Source organism: Drosophila ananassae, assembly GCF_017639315.1.
Source record: "Drosophila ananassae strain 14024-0371.13 chromosome 4 unlocalized genomic scaffold, ASM1763931v2 tig00000054, whole genome shotgun sequence".
Lineage (NCBI taxonomy): Eukaryota > Metazoa > Arthropoda > Insecta > Diptera > Drosophilidae > Drosophila > Drosophila ananassae.
The window spans coordinates 319,923-342,883 of record NW_025319037.1 but is presented as its reverse complement, the minus strand read 5'-3'; the positions used below and the strand labels follow the sequence as shown (position 1 = coordinate 342,883).

Here is a 22,961-nt window from a genome sequence, read left to right as displayed (position 1 = left end):
ATTCAATGTCACCAAACTCTTGTGATTTTACCTCTTCAGAAGCGAGTTTGGAGTCTACAGAGATTAACACTCCTTCTCCTCTTCGCAGAGTTCTATCACATCTAAAAGTGGTGTACCTACTAGGAAAAACTTCGGAGCTTAAGATCTCCGGCTTTAACTAAGTTTCTGTAAATACAGAATACAGTTTGGGAAGTTTACTACGTAACCCTCTTGTATTCTGATAGGTAAGTGTTAGAGAAGACATTAGTTTTTTAAAACAGAGGAAGATGAAGTGGAAGGTTGGTCAGTGGCCGTAACATGTGGGAGTTTTACACCCACAGGTTTGGTTATTTTTTTTTTCACCGTACTTGGCTGATGTTCTTGGACGAAAATATTCTCTGGCCAAAAGCTGGTGGAACAAATCGTCTTGAACATCTGCAAGGGCGCACGTATTTTGAAAGATGACGTGTGCCTGGTGTATGAATATTTAAATTTTGTAATGTCCACCACCTTTATGTCGACTTTTATTTTGGCTTTGATGTAAGCCGAGATATCAATCTCAGAAGTATCAGGGGCAAGCCGGGAAACAAAAATATGTTTCGATGGTGGGATCACCTGCAGGGGTTTTGGTGCCGCCGCAACTAGTACAGCGGCATCAGTACGTACCGGGGGTCCGGACGGTTGATTGCCCTGTTTGGTGACTGTTACAGGGGTTTGAATTATTGGGTCTGGGATCACTTGATGCGATGCCACAGAGGACATATCGGACAATTGCTCATTAATCCTGAGATAATCGGAAGCCCAATTTTTCTCAGGTCCGGCCCTTGGGGTGGCCAGAGATATAAGCGGCTGCATAGTTGTCGGCTGAGTCGGCTAAAGATTATTCGCCACAAGCACATCACTAAAAGAGGATTTTTTACGCTTTGGAGACTCGTTTAGTAGTTGAAGACTACTAAACTGTGTATCGAGCGCACAGAGTTGGTCATTGATTTTTCGAAAACCACTTATCAACTCCTTGAAACCGCTTTTAGTCTGCCTCATGAACGATCTCATTTCGTCCTGAACATCACGCTTTGAGATAAAGAGAAGAAGACGGACGTGTTTTTTTTGTGCGCACTGTGTTGTCATAAAATTTGCTTATTAGATTTGCATAAACAATCGGTGTTTATTTCTATTCACTTAAAAAAAATAAAAATAATAAATTATTGCAATTCATTTTTCTTATTTCTTTTGTTCTTCGTTTTTTTTTATTTTAAGTTTTATTATTTTCTTTACCTAAAAATTTTTTTCGTCTTCAATTTGTTTTTCACTAATGTTCTTATTAATTTATTTGTAACTTTTTCCCTTATGTTTTAGTTTAGACAGAATGTCTTACACTAATATTATCGCCATAGCCTCCACCGATGGTGCAGAATTTCTCCGTTTTGGTCGTCCTACTAAGGTTCCGCGGTCCATACCCTGACGCGAAGTGTTCTGCGAACTGATCATACAGAACTTGCTTTGGCTTTGCGCAGCTACACTTGCGCTTTAAAATGTTCTTTATTTATTTTTCGCGAACCACTGTTTAGGTGGTGAGTTTTTTCGCATCAAATTTTAAACGCGCTCTTAGTAAACGTTTTGCTCTGTCGAGACGTGAGATTATTTTTACACTAAGGATCGTTTTGCCCTATCGTGTGAAAATGAATTCGCGTTCGTAATGACGTTTTGCCTCGTTGTAATCGCGATCGGTCCCTGCTCGGGCGCCAGTTAAAACTTTCCTTTTTGGTTGGAAGTTATAATACTTTATTCTTTTATGGTAATTTTGAAACTGAAAAACTTAAACCAATTCTACCCTGAGCTAACTAAGGCTTTTCGGCAGAGCGGCACCAGAGTCCGGTGGCGTGATTCTTTTCCTAAGAACTCCAAAGGATGCGCGTGTGCTGAGTTACGGTTTATTGTAATGTTGAAGTTGTTGAAATTATTGTTAAGCGGATGCCCGTGTGCTGAGTTAGGCTATTGACATTTTAGTAATGTAATTATTGTTAACTTATATCAACTTCGGCTCCGCCCGAAGTTAGCTTTCCTTTCTTGTTGTAAGTTGTACCGAAAAACAACCTTAAACTATTGAAAAACACCGGCAATTTTGAAATCGGTTTAAAAAAACGCGTTCAGGAATTTTTAAGCGCAAAAAAGTCCCGAAAAACGGTTTTTTTTAAATAAATAAAAATTGGAGGGTTCCAAAAATATAAAAAAAATATTTTTGAGTTCTCTTCGACCAGATTAACAACCTACACTATCTCGTTTCCCAAGTGAATTTCGTTTTTTTTGTTTTGTCGCACAGTGTAATCTATGTTTATTCAAAAGTCTACTCATACTATTCTTTAAGTTGTTAAGATGCCTTGTATACCAAGGCGGATTCGTCAAAACGTCAAAAAATGAGTTTACAGTGAAATAAAAATTTTGTAATTTTTGTAAAGTTTATATCATTGCATGCCAGTAAATCAGACCAATCAAATTCCGAAATTAACTTATTTAATTTCATAAAGTCAGCCTTACGAAAGAAACGAACTTTATGAGATTTAAGTGTAGACTTAAGGTCAATTAAGGAGTTGTTTTCAATTGAAAGCTCAAGATTGGGATGATATGGATCCTCAGGGTCAGAAAGGGGCAAAGTTCTGGAAAGAGTAATTCCATCAGGATCAGAAACGAAACATAAGTCCAGCAGCCGACCTAAAGAATTTCTAACGTGGTTAATTTGCCCGAGTGACATGTCAAACATGCCCACTTGGAAGTCGTGGTGGGAGTTAAGCTGTAAAGACGGTGAATTTTCAACATTTGACCATATAAGTTCTGGGATATTAAAGTCACCCAGAGCTATCAGCTGGTCACCATCAGACAGACGATCGAAAACCAAACGAATAGCGGACAAATGTTGCCAGTATGTTGGCGGTTCGGACGAAGGTGGTATGTAAGAACAGGTAACATACAAAGATTGATCGGACAAAGTGATTTTGATGCAAAGGAATTCAATGTCACCAAACTCTTGTGATTTTACCTCTTCAGAAGCGAGTTTGGAGTCTACAGAGATTAACACTCCTTCTCCTCTTCGCAGAGTTCTATCACATCTAAAAGTGGTGTACCTACTAGGAAAAACTTCGGAGCTTAAGATCTCCGGCTTTAACCAAGTTTCTGTAAATACAGAATACAGTTTGGGAAGTTTACTACGTAACCCTCTTGTATTCTGATAGGTAAGTGTTAGAGAAGACATTAGTTTTTTAAAACAGAGGAAGATGAAGTGGAAGGTTGGTCAGTGGCCGTAACATGTGGGAGTTTTACACCCACAGGTTTGGTTATTTTTTTTTCACCGTACTTGGCTGATGTTCTTGGACGAAAATATTCTCTGGCCAAAAGCTGGTGGAACAAATTGTCTTGAACATCTGCAAGGGCGCACGTATTTTGAAAGATGACGTGTGCCTGGTGTATGAATATTTAAATTTTGTAATGTCCAACACCTTTATGTCGACTTTTATTTTGGCTTTGATGTAAGCCGAGATATCAATCTCAGAAGTATCAGGGGCAAGCCGGGAAACAAAAATATGTTTCGATGGTGGGATCACCTGCAGGGGTTTTGGTGCCGCCGCAACTAGTACAGCGGCATCAGTACGTACCGGGGGTCCGGACGGTTGATTGCCCTGTTTGGTGACTGTTACAGGGGTTTGAATTATTGGGTCTGGGATCACTTGATGCGATGCCACAGAGGACATATCGGACAATTGCTCATTAATCCTGAGATAATCGGAAGCCCAATTTTTCTCAGGTCCGGCCCTTGGGGTGGCCAGAGATATAAGCGGCTGCATAGTTGTCGGCTGAGTCGGCTAAAGATTATTCGCCACAAGCACATCACTAAAAGAGGATTTTTTACGCTTTGGAGACTCGTTTAGTAGTTGAAGACTACTAAACTGTGTATCGAGCGCACAGAGTTGGTCATTGATTTTTCGAAAACCACTTATCAACTCCTTGAAACCGCTTTTAGTCTGCCTCATGAACGATCTCATTTCGTCCTGAACATCACGCTTTGAGATAAAGAGAAGAAGACGGACGTGTTTTTTTTGTGCGCACTGTGTTGTCATAAAATTTGCTTATTAGATTTGCATAAACAATCGGTGTTTATTTCTATTCACTTAAAAAAAATAAAAATAATAAATTATTGCAATTCATTTTTCTTATTTCTTTTGTTCTTCGTTTTTTTTTATTTTAAGTTTTATTATTTTCTTTACCTAAAAATTTTTTTCGTCTTCAATTTGTTTTTCACTAATGTTCTTATTAATTTATTTGTAACTTTTTCCCTTATGTTTTAGTTATTCTGTCTTACACTAATATTATCGCCATAGCCTCCACCGATGGTGCAGAATTTCTCCGTTTTGGTCGTCCTACTAAGGTTCCGCGGTCCATACCCTGACGCGAAGTGTTCTGCGAACTGATCATACAGAACTTGCTTTGGCTTTGCGCAGCTACACTTGCGCTTTAAAATGTTCTTTATTTATTTTTCGCGAACCACTGTTTAGGTGGTGAGTTTTTTCGCATCAAATTTTAAACGCGCTCTTAGTAAACGTTTTGCTCTCTCGAGACGTGAGATTATTTTTACACTAAGGATCGTTTTGCCCTATCGTGTGAAAATGAATTCGCGTTCGTAATGACGTTTTGCCTCGTTGTAATCGCGATCGGTCCCTGCTCGGGCGCCAGTTAAAACTTTCCTTTTTGGTCGGAAGCTATAATACTTTATTCTTTTATGGTAATTTTGAAACTGAAAAACTTAAACCAATTCTACCCTGAGCTAACTAAGGCTTTTCGGCAGAGCGGCACCAGAGTCCGGTGGCGTGATTCTTTTCCTAAGAACTCCAAAGGATGCGCGTGTGCTGAGTTACGGTTTATTGTAATGTTGAAGTTGTTGAAATTATTGTTAAGCGGATGCCCGTGTGCTGAGTTAGGCTATTGACATTTTAGTAATGTAATTATTGTTAACTTATATCAACTTCGGCTCCGCCCGAAGTTAGCTTTCCTTTCTTGTTGTAAGTTGTACCGAAAAACAACCTTAAACTATTGAAAAACACCGGCAATTTTGAAATCGGTTTAAAAAAACGCGTTCAGGAATTTTTAAGCGCAAAAAAGTCCCGAAAAACGGTTTTTTTTAAATAAATAAAAATTGGAGGGTTCCAAAAATATAAAAAAAATATTTTTGAGTTCTCTTCGACCAGATTAACAACCTACACTATCTCGTTTCCCAAGTGAATTTCGTTTTTTTTGTTTTGTCGCACAGTGTAATCTATGTTTATTCAAAAGTCTACTCATACTATTCTTTAAGTTGTTAAGATGCCTTGTATACCAAGGCGGATTCGTCAAAACGTCAAAAAATGAGTTTACAGTGAAATAAAAATTTTGTAATTTTTGTAAAGTTTATATCATTGCATGCCAGTAAATCAGACCAATCAAATTCCGAAATTAACTTATTTAATTTCATAAAGTCAGCCTTACGAAAGAAACGAACTTTATGAGATTTAAGTGTAGACTTAAGGTCAATTAAGGAGTTGTTTTCAATTGAAAGCTCAAGATTGGGATGATATGGATCCTCAGGGTCAGAAAGGGGCAAAGTTCTGGAAAGAGTAATTCCATCAGGATCAGAAACGAAACATAAGTCCAGCAGCCGACCTAAAGAATTTCTAACGTGGTTAATTTGCCCGAGTGACATGTCAAACATGCCCACTTGGAAGTCGTGGTGGGAGTTAAGCTGTAAAGACGGTGAATTTTCAACATTTGACCATATAAGTTCTGGGATATTAAAGTCACCCAGAGCTATCAGCTGGTCACCATCAGACAGACGATCGAAAACCAAACGAATAGCGGACAAATGTTGCCAGTATGTTGGCGGTTCGGACGAAGGTGGTATGTAAGAACAGGTAACATACAAAGATTGATCGGACAAAGTGATTTTGATGCAAAGGAATTCAATGTCACCAAACTCTTGTGATTTTACCTCTTCAGAAGCGAGTTTGGAGTCTACAGAGATTAACACTCCTTCTCCTCTTCGCAGAGTTCTATCACATCTAAAAGTGGTGTACCTACTAGGAAAAACTTCGGAGCTTAAGCTCTCCGGCTTTAACCAAGTTTCTGTAAATACAGAATACAGTTTGGGAAGTTTACTACGTAACCCTCTTGTATTCTGATAGGTAAGTGTTAGAGAAGACATTAGTTTTTTAAAACAGAGGAAGATGAAGTGGAAGGTTGGTCAGTGGCCGTAACATGTGGGAGTTTTACACCCACAGGTTTGGTTATTTTTTTTTTCACCGTACTTGGCTGATGTTCTTGGACGAAAATATTCTCTGGCCAAAAGCTGGTGGAACAAATCGTCTTGAACATCTGCAAGGGCGCACGTATTTTGAAAGATGACGTGTGCCTGGTGTATGAATATTTAAATTTTGTAATGTCCACCACCTTTATGTCGACTTTTATTTTGGCTTTGATGTAAGCCGAGATATCAATCTCAGAAGTATCAGGGGCAAGCCGGGAAACAAAAATATGTTTCGATGGTGGGATCACCTGCAGGGGTTTTGGTGCCGCCGCAACTAGTACAGCGGCATCAGTACGTACCGGGGGTCCGGACGGTTGATTGCCCTGTTTGGTGACTGTTACAGGGGTTTGAATTATTGGGTCTGGGATCACTTGATGCGATGCCACAGAGGACATATCGGACAATTGCTCATTAATCCTGAGATAATCGGAAGCCCAATTTTTCTCAGGTCCGGCCCTTGGGGTGGCCAGAGATATAAGCGGCTGCATAGTTGTCGGCTGAGTCGGCTAAAGATTATTCGCCACAAGCACATCACTAAAAGAGGATTTTTTACGCTTTGGAGACTCGTTTAGTAGTTGAAGACTACTAAACTGTGTATCGAGCGCACAGAGTTGGTCATTGATTTTTCGAAAACCACTTATCAACTCCTTGAAACCGCTTTTAGTCTGCCTCATGAACGATCTCATTTCGTCCTGAACATCACGCTTTGAGATAAAGAGAAGAAGACGGACGTGTTTTTTTTGTGCGCACTGTGTTGTCATAAAATTTGCTTATTAGATTTGCATAAACAATCGGTGTTTATTTCTATTCACTTAAAAAAAATAAAAATAATAAATTATTGCAATTCATTTTTCTTATTTCTTTTGTTCTTCGTTTTTTTTTATTTTAAGTTTTATTATTTTCTTTACCTAAAAATTTTTTTCGTCTTCAATTTGTTTTTCACTAATGTTCTTATTAATTTATTTGTAACTTTTTCCCTTATGTTTTAGTTATTCTGTCTTACACTAATATTATCGCCATAGCCTCCACCGATGGTGCAGAATTTCTCCGTTTTGGTCGTCCTACTAAGGTTCCGCGGTCCATACCCTGACGCGAAGTGTTCTGCGAACTGATCATACAGAACTTGCTTTGGCTTTGCGCAGCTACACTTGCGCTTTAAAATGTTCTTTATTTATTTTTCGCGAACCACTGTTTAGGTGGTGAGTTTTTTCGCATCAAATTTTAAACGCGCTCTTAGTAAACGTTTTGCTCTGTCGAGACGTGAGATTATTTTTACACTAAGGATCGTTTTGCCCTATCGTGTGAAAATGAATTCGCGTTCGTAATGACGTTTTGCCTCGTTGTAATCGCGATCGGTCCCTGCTCGGGCGCCAGTTAAAACTTTCCTTTTTGGTCGGAAGCTATAATACTTTATTCTTTTATGGTAATTTTGAAACTGAAAAACTTAAACCAATTCTACCCTGAGCTAACTAAGGCTTTTCGGCAGAGCGGCACCAGAGTCCGGTGGCGTGATTCTTTTCCTAAGAACTCCAAAGGATGCGCGTGTGCTGAGTTACGGTTTATTGTAATGTTGAAGTTGTTGAAATTATTGTTAAGCGGATGCCCGTGTGCTGAGTTAGGCTATTGACATTTTAGTAATGTAATTATTGTTAACTTATATCAACTTCGGCTCCGCCCGAAGTTAGCTTTCCTTTCTTGTTGTAAGTTGTACCGAAAAACAACCTTAAACTATTGAAAAACACCGGCAATTTTGAAATCGGTTTAAAAAAACGCGTTCAGGAATTTTTAAGCGCAAAAAAGTCCCGAAAAACGGTTTTTTTTAAATAAATAAAAATTGGAGGGTTCCAAAAATATAAAAAAAATATTTTTGAGTTCTCTTCGACCAGATTAACAACCTACACTATCTCGTTTCCCAAGTGAATTTCGTTTTTTTTTGTTTTGTCGCACAGTGTAATCTATGTTTATTCAAAAGTCTACTCATACTATTCTTTAAGTTGTTAAGATGCCTTGTATACCAAGGCGGATTCGTCAAAACGTCAAAAAATGAGTTTACAGTGAAATAAAAATTTTGTAATTTTTGTAAAGTTTATATCATTTATACCAGTAAATCAGACCAATCAAATTCCGAAATTAACTTATTTAATTTCATAAAGTCAGCCTTACGAAAGAAACGAACTTTATGAGATTTAAGTGTAGACTTAAGGTCAATTAAGGAGTTGTTTTCAATTGAAAGCTCAAGATTGGGATGATATGGATCCTCAGGGTCAGAAAGGGCCAAAGTTCTGGAAAGAGTAATTCCATCAGGATCAGAAACGAAACATAAGTCCAGCAGCCGACCTAAAGAATTTCTAACGTGGTTAATTTGCCCGAGTGACATGTCAAACATGCCCACTTGGAAGTCGTGGTGGGAGTTAAGCTGTAAAGACGGTGAATTTTCAACATTTGACCATATAAGTTCTGGGATATTAAAGTCACCCAGAGCTATCAGCTGGTCACCATCAGACAGACGATCGAAAACCAAACGAATAGCGGACAAATGTTGCCAGTATGTTGGCGGTTCGGACGAAGGTGGTATGTAAGAACAGGTAACATACAAAGATTGATCGGACAAAGTGATTTTGATGCAAAGGAATTCAATGTCACCAAACTCTTGTGATTTTACCTCTTCAGAAGCGAGTTTGGAGCCTACAGAGATTAACACTCCTTCTCCTCTTCGCAGAGTTCTATCACATCTAAAAGTGGTGTACCTACTAGGAAAAACTTCGGAGCTTAAGCTCTCCGGCTTTAACCAAGTTTCTGTAAATACAGAATACAGTTTGGGAAGTTTACTACGTAACCCTCTTGTATTCTGATAGGTAAGTGTTAGAGAAGACATTAGTTTTTTAAAACAGAGGAAGATGAAGTGGAAGGTTGGTCAGTGGCCGTAACATGTGGGAGTTTTACACCCACAGGTTTGGTTATTTTTTTTTTCACCGTACTTGGCTGATGTTCTTGGACGAAAATATTCTCTGGCCAAAAGCTGGTGGAACAAATCGTCTTGAACATCTGCAAGGGCGCACGTATTTTGAAAGATGACGTGTGCCTGGTGTATGAATATTTAAATTTTGTAATGTCCACCACCTTTATGTCGACTTTTATTTTGGCTTTGATGTAAGCCGAGATATCAATCTCAGAAGTATCAGGGGCAAGCCGGGAAACAAAAATATGTTTCGATGGTGGGATCACCTGCAGGGGTTTTGGTGCCGCCGCAACTAGTACAGCGGCATCAGTACGTACCGGGGGTCCGGACGGTTGATTGCCCTGTTTGGTGACTGTTACAGGGGTTTGAATTATTGGGTCTGGGATCACTTGATGCGATGCCACAGAGGACATATCGGACAATTGCTCATTAATCCTGAGATAATCGGAAGCCCAATTTTTCTCAGGTCCGGCCCTTGGGGTGGCCAGAGATATAAGCGGCTGCATAGTTGTCGGCTGAGTCGGCTAAAGATTATTCGCCACAAGCACATCACTAAAAGAGGATTTTTTACGCTTTGGAGACTCGTTTAGTAGTTGAAGACTACTAAACTGTGTATCGAGCGCACAGAGTTGGTCATTGATTTTTCGAAAACCACTTATCAACTCCTTGAAACCGCTTTTAGTCTGCCTCATGAACGATCTCATTTCGTCCTGAACATCACGCTTTGAGATAAAGAGAAGAAGACGGACGTGTTTTTTTTGTGCGCACTGTGTTGTCATAAAATTTGCTTATTAGATTTGCATAAACAATCGGTGTTTATTTCTATTCACTTAAAAAAAATAAAAATAATAAATTATTGCAATTCATTTTTCTTATTTCTTTTGTTCTTCGTTTTTTTTTATTTTAAGTTTTATTATTTTCTTTACCTAAAAATTTTTTTCGTCTTCAATTTGTTTTTCACTAATGTTCTTATTAATTTATTTGTAACTTTTTCCCTTATGTTTTAGTTATTCTGTCTTACACTAATATTATCGCCATAGCCTCCACCGATGGTGCAGAATTTCTCCGTTTTGGTCGTCCTACTAAGGTTCCGCGGTCCATACCCTGACGCGAAGTGTTCTGCGAACTGATCATACAGAACTTGCTTTGGCTTTGCGCAGCTACACTTGCGCTTTAAAATGTTCTTTATTTATTTTTCGCGAACCACTGTTTAGGTGGTGAGTTTTTTCGCATCAAATTTTAAACGCGCTCTTAGTAAACGTTTTGCTCTGTCGAGACGTGAGATTATTTTTACACTAAGGATCGTTTTGCCCTATCGTGTGAAAATGAATTCGCGTTCGTAATGACGTTTTGCCTCGTTGTAATCGCGATCGGTCCCTGCTCGGGCGCCAGTTAAAACTTTCCTTTTTGGTTGGAAGTTATAATACTTTATTCTTTTATGGTAATTTTGAAACTGAAAAACTTAAACCAATTCTACCCTGAGCTAACTAAGGCTTTTCGGCAGAGCGGCACCAGAGTCCGGTGGCGTGATTCTTTTCCTAAGAACTCCAAAGGATGCGCGTGTGCTGAGTTACGGTTTATTGTAATGTTGAAGTTGTTGAAATTATTGTTAAGCGGATGCCCGTGTGCTGAGTTAGGCTATTGACATTTTAGTAATGTAATTATTGTTAACTTATATCAACTTCGGCTCCGCCCGAAGTTAGCTTTCCTTTCTTGTTGTAAGTTGTACCGAAAAACAACCTTAAACTATTGAAAAACACCGGCAATTTTGAAATCGGTTTAAAAAAACGCGTTCAGGAATTTTTAAGCGCAAAAAAGTCCCGAAAAACGGTTTTTTTTAAATAAATAAAAATTGGAGGGTTCCAAAAATATAAAAAAAATATTTTTGAGTTCTCTTCGACCAGATTAACAACCTACACTATCTCGTTTCCCAAGTGAATTTCGTTTTTTTTTGTTTTGTCGCACAGTGTAATCTATGTTTATTCAAAAGTCTACTCATACTATTCTTTAAGTTGTTAAGATGCCTTGTATACCAAGGCGGATTCGTCAAAACGTCAAAAAATGAGTTTACAGTGAAATAAAAATTTTGTAATTTTTGTAAAGTTTATATCATTTATACCAGTAAATCAGACCAATCAAATTCCGAAATTAACTTATTTAATTTCATAAAGTCAGCCTTACGAAAGAAACGAACTTTATGAGATTTAAGTGTAGACTTAAGGTCAATTAAGGAGTTGTTTTCAATTGAAAGCTCAAGATTGGGATGATATGGATCCTCAGGGTCAGAAAGGGGCAAAGTTCTGGAAAGAGTAATTCCATCAGGATCAGAAACGAAACATAAGTCCAGCAGCCGACCTAAAGAATTTCTAACGTGGTTAATTTGCCCGAGTGACATGTCAAACATGCCCACTTGGAAGTCGTGGTGGGAGTTAAGCTGTAAAGACGGTGAATTTTCAACATTTGACCATATAAGTTCTGGGATATTAAAGTCACCCAGAGCTATCAGCTGGTCACCATCAGACAGACGATCGAAAACCAAACGAATAGCGGACAAATGTTGCCAGTATGTTGGCGGTTCGGACGAAGGTGGTATGTAAGAACAGGTAACATACAAAGATTGATCGGACAAAGTGATTTTGATGCAAAGGAATTCAATGTCACCAAACTCTTGTGATTTTACCTCTTCAGAAGCGAGTTTGGAGTCTACAGAGATTAACACTCCTTCTCCTCTTCGCAGAGTTCTATCACATCTAAAAGTGGTGTACCTACTAGGAAAAACTTCGGAGCTTAAGATCTCCGGCTTTAACCAAGTTTCTGTAAATACAGAATACAGTTTGGGAAGTTTACTACGTAACCCTCTTGTATTCTGATAGGTAAGTGTTAGAGAAGACATTAGTTTTTTAAAACAGAGGAAGATGAAGTGGAAGGTTGGTCAGTGGCCGTAACATGTGGGAGTTTTACACCCACAGGTTTGGTTATTTTTTTTTTCACCGTACTTGGCTGATGTTCTTGGACGAAAATATTCTCTGGCCAAAAGCTGGTGGAACAAATCGTCTTGAACATCTGCAAGGGCGCACGTATTTTGAAAGATGACGTGTGCCTGGTGTATGAATATTTAAATTTTGTAATGTCCACCACCTTTATGTCGACTTTTATTTTGGCTTTGATGTAAGCCGAGATATCAATCTCAGAAGTATCAGGGGCAAGCCGGGAAACAAAAATATGTTTCGATGGTGGGATCACCTGCAGGGGTTTTGGTGCCGCCGCAACTAGTACAGCGGCATCAGTACGTACCGGGGGTCCGGACGGTTGATTGCCCTGTTTGGTGACTGTTACAGGGGTTTGAATTATTGGGTCTGGGATCACTTGATGCGATGCCACAGAGGACATATCGGACAATTGCTCATTAATCCTGAGATAATCGGAAGCCCAATTTTTCTCAGGTCCGGCCCTTGGGGTGGCCAGAGATATAAGCGGCTGCATAGTTGTCGGCTGAGTCGGCTAAAGATTATTCGCCACAAGCACATCACTAAAAGAGGATTTTTTACGCTTTGGAGACTCGTTTAGTAGTTGAAGACTACTAAACTGTGTATCGAGCGCACAGAGTTGGTCATTGATTTTTCGAAAACCACTTATCAACTCCTTGAAACCGCTTTTAGTCTGCCTCATGAACGATCTCATTTCGTCCTGAACATCACGCTTTGAGATAAAGAGAAGAAGACGGACGTGTTTTTTTTGTGCGCACTGTGTTGTCATAAAATTTGCTTATTAGATTTGCATAAACAATCGGTGTTTATTTCTATTCACTTAAAAAAAATAAAAATAATAAATTATTGCAATTCATTTTTCTTATTTCTTTTGTTCTTCGTTTTTTTTTATTTTAAGTTTTATTATTTTCTTTACCTAAAAATTTTTTTCGTCTTCAATTTGTTTTTCACTAATGTTCTTATTAATTTATTTGTAACTTTTTCCCTTATGTTTTAGTTATTCTGTCTTACACTAATATTATCGCCATAGCCTCCACCGATGGTGCAGAATTTCTCCGTTTTGGTCGTCCTACTAAGGTTCCGCGGTCCATACCCTGACGCGAAGTGTTCTGCGAACTGATCATACAGAACTTGCTTTGGCTTTGCGCAGCTACACTTGCGCTTTAAAATGTTCTTTATTTATTTTTCGCGAACCACTGTTTAGGTGGTGAGTTTTTTCGCATCAAATTTTAAACGCGCTCTTAGTAAACGTTTTGCTCTGTCGAGACGTGAGATTATTTTTACACTAAGGATCGTTTTGCCCTATCGTGTGAAAATGAATTCGCGTTCGTAATGACGTTTTGCCTCGTTGTAATCGCGATCGGTCCCTGCTCGGGCGCCAGTTAAAACTTTCCTTTTTGGTTGGAAGTTATAATACTTTATTCTTTTATGGTAATTTTGAAACTGAAAAACTTAAACCAATTCTACCCTGAGCTAACTAAGGCTTTTCGGCAGAGCGGCACCAGAGTCCGGTGGCGTGATTCTTTTCCTAAGAACTCCAAAGGATGCGCGTGTGCTGAGTTACGGTTTATTGTAATGTTGAAGTTGTTGAAATTATTGTTAAGCGGATTGCTAACTCAGCACACGGGCGAGTTAGGCTATTGACATTTTAGTAATGTAATTATTGTTAACTTATATCAACTTCGGCTCCGCCCGAAGTTAGCTTTCCTTTCTTGTTGTAAGTTGTACCGAAAAACAACCTTAAACTATTGAAAAACACCGGCAATTTTGAAATCGGTTTAAAAAAACGCGTTCAGGAATTTTTAAGCGCAAAAAAGTCCCGAAAAACGGTTTTTTTTAAATAAATAAAAATTGGAGGGTTCCAAAAATATAAAAAAAATATTTTTGAGTTCTCTTCGACCAGATTAACAACCTACACTATCTCGTTTCCCAAGTGAATTTCGTTTTTTTTTGTTTTGTCGCACAGTGTAATCTATGTTTATTCAAAAGTCTACTCATACTATTCTTTAAGTTGTTAAGATGCCTTGTATACCAAGGCGGATTCGTCAAAACGTCAAAAAATGAGTTTACAGTGAAATAAAAATGTTGTAATTTTTGTAAAGTTTATATCATTTATACCAGTAAATCAGACCAATCAAATTCCGAAATTAACTTATTTAATTTCATAAAGTCAGCCTTACGAAAGAAACGAACTTTATGAGATTTAAGTGTAGACTTAAGGTCAATTAAGGAGTTGTTTTCAATTGAAAGCTCAAGATTGGGATGATATGGATCCTCAGGGTCAGAAAGGGGCAAAGTTCTGGAAAGAGTAATTCCATCAGGATCAGAAACGAAACATAAGTCCAGCAGCCGACCTAAAGAATTTCTAACGTGGTTAATTTGCCCGAGTGACATGTCAAACATGCCCACTTGGAAGTCGTGGTGGGAGTTAAGCTGTAAAGACGGTGAATTTTCAACATTTGACCATATAAGTTCTGGGATATTAAAGTCACCCAGAGCTATCAGCTGGTCACCATCAGACAGACGATCGAAAACCAAACGAATAGCGGACAAATGTTGCCAGTATGTTGGCGGTTCGGACGAAGGTGGTATGTAAGAACAGGTAACATACAAAGATTGATCGGACAAAGTGATTTTGATGCAAAGGAATTCAATGTCACCAAACTCTTGTGATTTTACCTCTTCAGAAGCGAGTTTGGAGTCTACAGAGATTAACACTCCTTCTCCTCTTCGCAGAGTTCTATCACATCTAAAAGTGGTGTACCTACTAGGAAAAACTTCGGAGCTTAAGATCTCCGGCTTTAACCAAGTTTCTGTAAATACAGTATACAGTTTGGGAAGTTTACTACGTAACCCTCTTGTATTCTGATAGGTAAGTGTTAGAGAAGACATTAGTTTTTTAAAACAGAGGAAGATGAAGTGGAAGGTTGGTCAGTGGCCGTAACATGTGGGAGTTTTACACCCACAGGTTTGGTTATTTTTTTTTTCACCGTACTTGGCTGATGTTCTTGGACGAAAATATTCTCTGGCCAAAAGCTGGTGGAACAAATCGTCTTGAACATCTGCAAGGGCGCACGTATTTTGAAAGATGACGTGTGCCTGGTGTATGAATATTTAAATTTTGTAATGTCCACCACCTTTATGTCGACTTTTATTTTGGCTTTGATGTAAGCCGAGATATCAATCTCAGAAGTATCAGGGGCAAGCCGGGAAACAAAAATATGTTTCGATGGTGGGATCACCTGCAGGGGTTTTGGTGCCGCCGCAACTAGTACAGCGGCATCAGTACGTACCGGGGGTCCGGACGGTTGATTGCCCTGTTTGGTGACTGTTACAGGGGTTTGAATTATTGGGTCTGGGATCACTTGATGCGATGCCACAGAGGACATATCGGACAATTGCTCATTAATCCTGAGATAATCGGAAGCCCAATTTTTCTCAGGTCCGGCCCTTGGGGTGGCCAGAGATATAAGCGGCTGCATAGTTGTCGGCTGAGTCGGCTAAAGATTATTCGCCACAAGCACATCACTAAAAGAGGATTTTTTACGCTTTGGAGACTCGTTTAGTAGTTGAAGACTACTAAACTGTGTATCGAGCGCACAGAGTTGGTCATTGATTTTTCGAAAACCACTAATCAACTCCTTGAAACCGCTTTTAGTCTGCCTCATGAACGATCTCATTTCGTCCTGAACATCACGCTTTGAGATAAAGAGAAGAAGACGGACGTGTTTTTTTTGTGCGCACTGTGTTGTCATAAAATTTGCTTATTAGATTTGCATAAACAATCGGTGTTTATTTCTATTCACTTAAAAAAAATAAAAATAATAAATTATTGCAATTCATTTTTCTTATTTCTTTTGTTCTTCGTTTTTTTTTATTTTAAGTTTTATTATTTTCTTTACCTAAAAATTTTTTTCGTCTTCAATTTGTTTTTCACTAATGTTCTTATTAATTTATTTGTAACTTTTTCCCTTATGTTTTAGTTATTCTGTCTTACACTAATATTATCGCCATAGCCTCCACCGATGGTGCAGAATTTCTCCGTTTTGGTCGTCCTACTAAGGTTCCGCGGTCCATACCCTGACGCGAAGTGTTCTGCGAACTGATCATACAGAACTTGCTTTGGCTTTGCGCAGCTACACTTGCGCTTTAAAATGTTCTTTATTTATTTTTCGCGAACCACTGTTTAGGTGGTGAGTTTTTTCGCATCAAATTTTAAACGCGCTCTTAGTAAACGTTTTGCTCTGTCGAGACGTGAGATTATTTTTACACTAAGGATCGTTTTGCCCTATCGTGTGAAAATGAATTCGCGTTCGTAATGACGTTTTGCCTCGTTGTAATCGCGATCGGTCCCTGCTCGGGCGCCAGTTAAAACTTTCCTTTTTGGTCGGAAGCTATAATACTTTATTCTTTTATGGTAATTTTGAAACTGAAAAACTTAAACCAATTCTACCCTGAGCTAACTAAGGCTTTTCGGCAGAGCGGCACCAGAGTCCGGGGGCGTGATTCTTTTCCTAAGAACTCCAAAGGATGCGCGTGTGCTGAGTTACGGTTTATTGTAATGTTGAAGTTGTTGAAATTATTGTTAAGCGGATGCCCGTGTGCTGAGTTAGGCTATTGACATTTTAGTAATGTAATTATTGTTAACTTATATCAACTTCGGCTCCGCCCGAAGTTAGCTTTCCTTTCTTGTTGTAAGTTGTACCGAAAAACAACCTTAAACTATTAAAAAACACCGGCAATTTTGAAATCGGTTTAAAAAAACGCGTTCAGGAATTTTTAAGCGCAAAAAAGTATTTAAAACTGGTTTTTTAACAATAAATCAAGATTTTTAGGGTGTTAAAAATATTTTATACACAGTTTTGTTTTATAGTCGACCAGATAAACAACTCCAACTATGCCACTTTAAAAGTTCAGAATCACTGTTGCACTGTATTATTGATAATTGAACTCGAGTTTTTGGAGAACAAGATATCGAGCAGTTGAAGCAAACAAAATACAACAAAGAGGAGTGAATAAATATATATTCGACCTATTAATAAAACATTTTTTTTAAAACGACAAATATATATATAAGGAAAATACGAAAGAAAATCTTAAGTGTATATAACACCTTCAAACGGAGCAAAATGTTTCATCCGAGTAAATGATTTGAACAAGTTTGAATCACTGACGAATCGTTTGGAAATTATTTGTTCTGATTTGTTCGTAGAGGTGAAGCAGTGCCCGAAAACGATCCAAACTCATACATGTATGATTTATTCTGATCCCCTTTTGTCCGCAATAAAAATACATTTAGAAATAAAGATTTTGTCAATACAAAGTCATAAAAAGGGTCTAAAGGGGTATACTTTAGGGGTATTAGGGGTATACAAAACTGTGCTACGCAGTGAGAAGACATCCCGGCTCTATAAAGAATGTATATTCTTAATCAAGATCACCTCCTGAGTCGATGCAAGCATCATTACTTTGGTGTTTTTTAAGCTAGAGATTGTGTCCTTATACAGATTCCATTTTGAGCAAATCTTTCCCAGGTACCTAATGTCTTAAGGAAAAGTCGGCCGCTATATTTCTTAAGAATAAGTGTATAACATAAGTTAAGTCATAAAGAAACATAAATTTAAAAAAGTAAATTGTGGAATTAAAAATTCGTTCACTCTTTTTTATTTTACAGAATCTGCTAATACGGATAGTGATACGACAGAACACTTCAGTAACAAATCTCAAGAAGTAAAGGAGTGTACATCTTTGGATAGCAACAGCTGTAGTCGTCAAACTTCATCTTTCGTTAACTACTCTAAGAAGTTGACTTCGCAAAGTTTAAATGATATTACCACACAGCTAATGCACCTTATTAACAGTTTTGGTAGCCCAATCAGTGTGCATGAAGTTGAGAAATCTTACCAAGTTCAATTGGTACCGTGTAGTTGTATAATTTTTGAAAATAATATAAACTTGTTGCGAGAGTCGAAACTTTTCACACCAGATGACCAGGGAAATATTTTCAACTCTAACGGAAAATATAACGGTAAATTGGATCACAATACAAAAGAAATATTGCGTACTATTGAACAGCCAATTGATAAAGACGATACTCAGCCAAAACCGAAAAAGTCTATATTTGATTTAGATTTTGAAGATGAAGATGATCCTTTAAAATCTTTAATGAACGCAATTCAAAAACCAGTGGGTAATAAAGAGACGGATAAGATATTAACACCACAAATTTTTACAAATAAAGTTTTAATGAGCTTAGGCAATACCAATATCGATGCGCAACTTGACAGCTTTAGTCAAGAAATAGACGATGAGTTACCCAAAGTAGTTGAATCTGTTTTTACCATAAAGGAGGATCCAGATTGTTTAGCAAAAAAAATATTTTATGTGCAAACTAATAAAGTAAATGGTTTTCACATTAATGCACTACACAATTACTATATTCCAAATATTAATGGAAATTGGGATAGTATAGATGAATCCATATCTTTTAAATCAATAAATGATTTTGTGGATTCTTTAGATTCTTACACTGTTACAAATGGATCTGACGTCGTACCCCAATACGGGTTTCTAAAATATGATTATATTAGAAAAGATTTAAGTTCGCTTAAATTTTTAAAGCCTTACAAAGTAAAATCTTTTCAGAAAGATTTTTCACCTTTTCTAGGAGTTGCTAAATGCTTGCCAACATGTAGAAATTATAAACGCAAAGCCATAGATAGACATGGAAGTGCAGACCAAATTTTAAAGAAGAATAAGCTAAATCGCGCTATCCCACTTCAGATTGATACTGAAATACCAATATCGGATATGATTTCCTACAACAACAGCTTGACACATATAAAAGAAAAAGACTGTTCGAATCATGCCCTAAATGACTCTTTTGACAGTTGCTGTGTATCAGCATTCAGTAACAATTTGTTAAAATTAGCTAATGAAAAAGATGTACATGAGGGGCAAGCTGAACATCTAAAAAGTCAAGACCATTTTAGTCCTATTTGTAAAAACAGTTCTAATGTTTTAAGGTTGCAAAATATGTCATATATTCGTAAAAATAAAACACAAATAAGCAAACAGGAAAAAAATCGTAAAAGACGTGGTTCATGTGGAGGTATAAAACAAGATTTTGAGGAAAATACAGATATTCTGAGGACAACCAAACGGAATAAATTAAGGTTAAGTGGCACAATTAACGACCGACCTAGTGGAAATAATAGCAGTGAAAATGACGATACTATGAAGGATATTGATGTTGAACAACATGGCAAAAATGAATATGAAATTGTGCAGCGTAAAAGCAGTGATGGCGGTGTTGCTGGCAATCATATCGTATTGACAATAAAGAAAACCCCAAAAATTTTATCAGAAACAGAAATATTAAAGAGACTATCGTCCACCCCTAATCTAAACATTTCAAGCCTTTCCAATTCTTTAATAGAAGTCCCATTTTTTTCAAAAGGAAGTAAGCTACCCATTTGTCCACGGAATCATCATCTTTATCGTCAAAAAATTCGAAAGTCTTATTCACGTAAAATTAATACTGTTGATTTGGACTTAAAGCATTGGTTTTGCTTTAAACACAATGTGGAAAATTCCATTAAAAAAAAAAGGGTTCACAAAGACCTTTTTTTTAAAGATGAATTATTGAGAAAGAATCTTCAGGGTCGGAAACAAAAAATAATGAATTACAGTAGTAGCAGCTCTAGTTACGATGACAGCGATTTGGAATACATTGCAGTCGAAAAAAATTTTGTTAAAAAAAAAAAGAAAGATGAGATTGACACAAGAGTTAAATCAGTACTACCTGTAACAAATATTAAAAATGAAGAGGATCCTTCGCTGTGTAGCGACGAAGATAAAGATATGATTGCCATTCCTTCTACTTCTGAAATAGGTAAAAACCATGTTGATGAATATGAAGATTTAAGAAACAATGGTATGCTGTTATCATTCAATTCAATTGTTGCTCAGCAGTGCAATTTAGTAGATAATTTAAATTCGGTTGAAGTTCGTTTTTCTAAAGAAAACGGTCCACTAGATGTACCCCAAACTGAGCTCAATAATCTATGTAATATGAATGAGAATATTTCTGTGAATAGTTTAACAGCTAGTGACAATGTTAATAATAGTAAAGTTGCACTTGGACATGATAAACCTGAAATTGGAGCCTCATTAAATTATCAAAAATGTCGTAATCCTGTTGAATCTTTTAAATCAGCTGAGTTGCTTAGTGTTGAGCATCGTATTGGTATTCGTCTATCAAAAAATAATTCAGACAACGTTGTCAAATCTACTAAAATACAAAAATTCAAGGAATGGCACCAAGTCCTTCAATTAAAATCTTATAACGATGAACCTTTAATTGTTATGCCATATGTGGTTCTTGAATGAACTTTGAACTAACAAGCTGTGTGATCGCATTTACAAAAAAAAAAACCATACAGCTAGTTAAAACAAAACAGATTTTTTTTAAAATAGGAATAAAATATGTGTTATCTTGTCTATCTTTTTAGATTTCCGTATTTGCTATTTTTTATTAATAATTTAATCAGCCTTTGATTTAGCCACTTAGCTTATCTTTTATTTTATACATATTTTAAATATGCAATTTTATTTTACATATTGTATAAGTTTATAGGTATAGCATAAGAAATTTTAATGATTTTATAAAAAATATTTTGTTGAATAAGTAAAATGGATTTTGTTATGTATGATTGTTAAAAACCTTTTAAAAAAGTTCATTGTAAAATATTATTTTATTTTTAACTATAAATATTAGAAAATTGTACAGTAACAGCGAATAAACCTGATTTATACTGAACATTAATCCTTTCATTAATTTTTCAAACAATACAAGGCAAACAAGGCTGCAAAACAAGACATAGAAGTTGTTTGTATTCATCAACATTTATGACAAGCATCTCGGTTACGGTACAGACGGCATGTTTTTAGAAAATTGTAGTATTTGGTTTTTACTACGATCATGTTTCAAGCATTTTGGACATGATTCAGGCTGAAATAAAAATTCAAGCACTTTGTATATTTTGTTTTTTAAAACGTCCAGTAGGTCCACTCTGAGGCCACAGACTGCCGGCTGTAGGCGAAACGCAGAATGAACCTGAAAGATGGGCACCCGCAAAGAGGGAAGAATTCCACCAACCGAACATCCAGAACAGGCATCAAGATTAGGGTTGGACATCATATGGCACAGAGAGGAACCGCACCAAGGACCGCCGGAGCAACAGAGCACCCCAAAGATGAGCGCTCTATCTGGAAATTTGAAGGGTTTGAAACGCTTCAAACGAAATTCGAAAGGGTTAATCGCTCAGTCAAAGTAATCGCCTACGTCAGCATGAGAGTCTAAAAAAAAATAAAATAATGTCAAGGACTTTTCTTCTGTTCTTGACGATAAATGTGGGCTCTAAGCCCCTATTACCCTCCAGAAGCTCAGAGCTGAGGATAAACTCAAAAATTGTCTCACCCCTCTCATTTGTATCTGAGCTTCCCCACTGATGATGGTGGGCCCTATTGTAAAGCCGTCACACCCTATTGTAAAGCCGATTTTTCTCCTCTCGGTGTCACCCACCAGCTGCCCATATGCCGATCATATCCTAGAAGGGCTCTCTATGCCCTGTACAGTTGCGGCTATAAGGTCTTCGTTGCTGAAATTTGGTAAAAAAATATGCTAAGGTTTTTTTTTGCGAAAATGCAAGGAAGCCTTTTACATGGTGTATCGATTTTACAGAGCCTGAACTCCGACGCCCCCAAATAAAGAATCCGGTCTCCATAGATCCAAGGTTCCTGGGGAGCGGATGCCTCCTTGTTGGAATGTCAGGGAGATCCTTCAAATTCATCCACCTCGGTCTTCCACCAGGGATCCACAGGAATTTCAGAGCTCAGCAAAGAGTTCGCCGCCTCCCATTGCCCTGCCTAGTCACTCTCCTCCAAGGTACCTGTAGCTTGTACCTATCAAGGATGACCCTCTCTACATGCGACAACGATGGGTCACCTATGCTAGCGACACAATCCTGCGCTTGTTAAGGCATCTATCTTCATGGCATCTATCTTCATCACCTTAATGCTACCTTGGTACCACCCTGCGTCTTCGCATTTTGGTGGTGGTCCTCCGCTCTTGAGCATCTCCTCCATGAAGTGCATCTTCCACCATAGCTCCTTGGGGATCAGGCTATTAATGACCCCAATGATTTGTCTGCACCTTTTTTTTTGCTTCCCTAGGGGCGCTTCACCTTATGTCAACCTCTAACTCTTCGCACTCTGTGCTACCGCCTTGGCAGAGGCGCCTACACCGATCGGCTTCTTGGGATCCAATCTGATAGCCGCCTACGCCGGCTGAAAAGAAGTCCTCATTAAAATGGAGGCTGCTCTCCTTCTATCTTTTTAAGAGCCTTTCCGCTGCAGGGAGTGGGTAGCAGTCGGGGACCGGGGGGACCTTGGCACCGGGACACCGCTGCACAGTGAGTGCGCCCATAGGCCAAAAATAAAAACAGCCATAACAACCATAAAGTACGAAAGGTAAACAAATCGTGTCTAAAATGTACAAGCTTTTTCATGGCAAACTAGATTTTTCTGGAAATCTTACGGTTCTTTGTAAAAATAGAATTGAAGTTATTAGAAGGTGTTCATTTGCAGAGCGCAGCTTGCGCGCATCCAGAATATTTTACAACAAAACCGATCTTTGAAGTGGTCAGTT

The 22,961-nt window shown here is 37.9% G+C and overlaps 1 protein-coding gene across 7 annotated transcripts in view; it reads left to right on the top strand.

The window, feature by feature from the left end:
• LOC6506041 (mediator of RNA polymerase II transcription subunit 26) overlaps positions 1 to 22,961 on the top strand; it is a 164,693-nt gene that overhangs the window by 77,550 nt on the left and 64,182 nt on the right. For 4 of the 7 annotated variants that reach the window (XM_044717601.1, XM_001953408.4, XM_014904090.3 and 1 more), the window contains one exon: positions 17,925 to 21,073. The exons of the other annotated variants lie outside the window; for them this stretch is intronic. In XM_044717601.1, coding sequence (XP_044573536.1) covers positions 17,925 to 20,641 — 2,717 coding nt within the window. In that variant the 3' untranslated portion in view covers positions 20,642 to 21,073. Of the gene's footprint in view, positions 1 to 17,924; positions 21,074 to 22,961 lie in introns of those variants that run through there. 7 annotated transcript variants of the gene reach the window in all.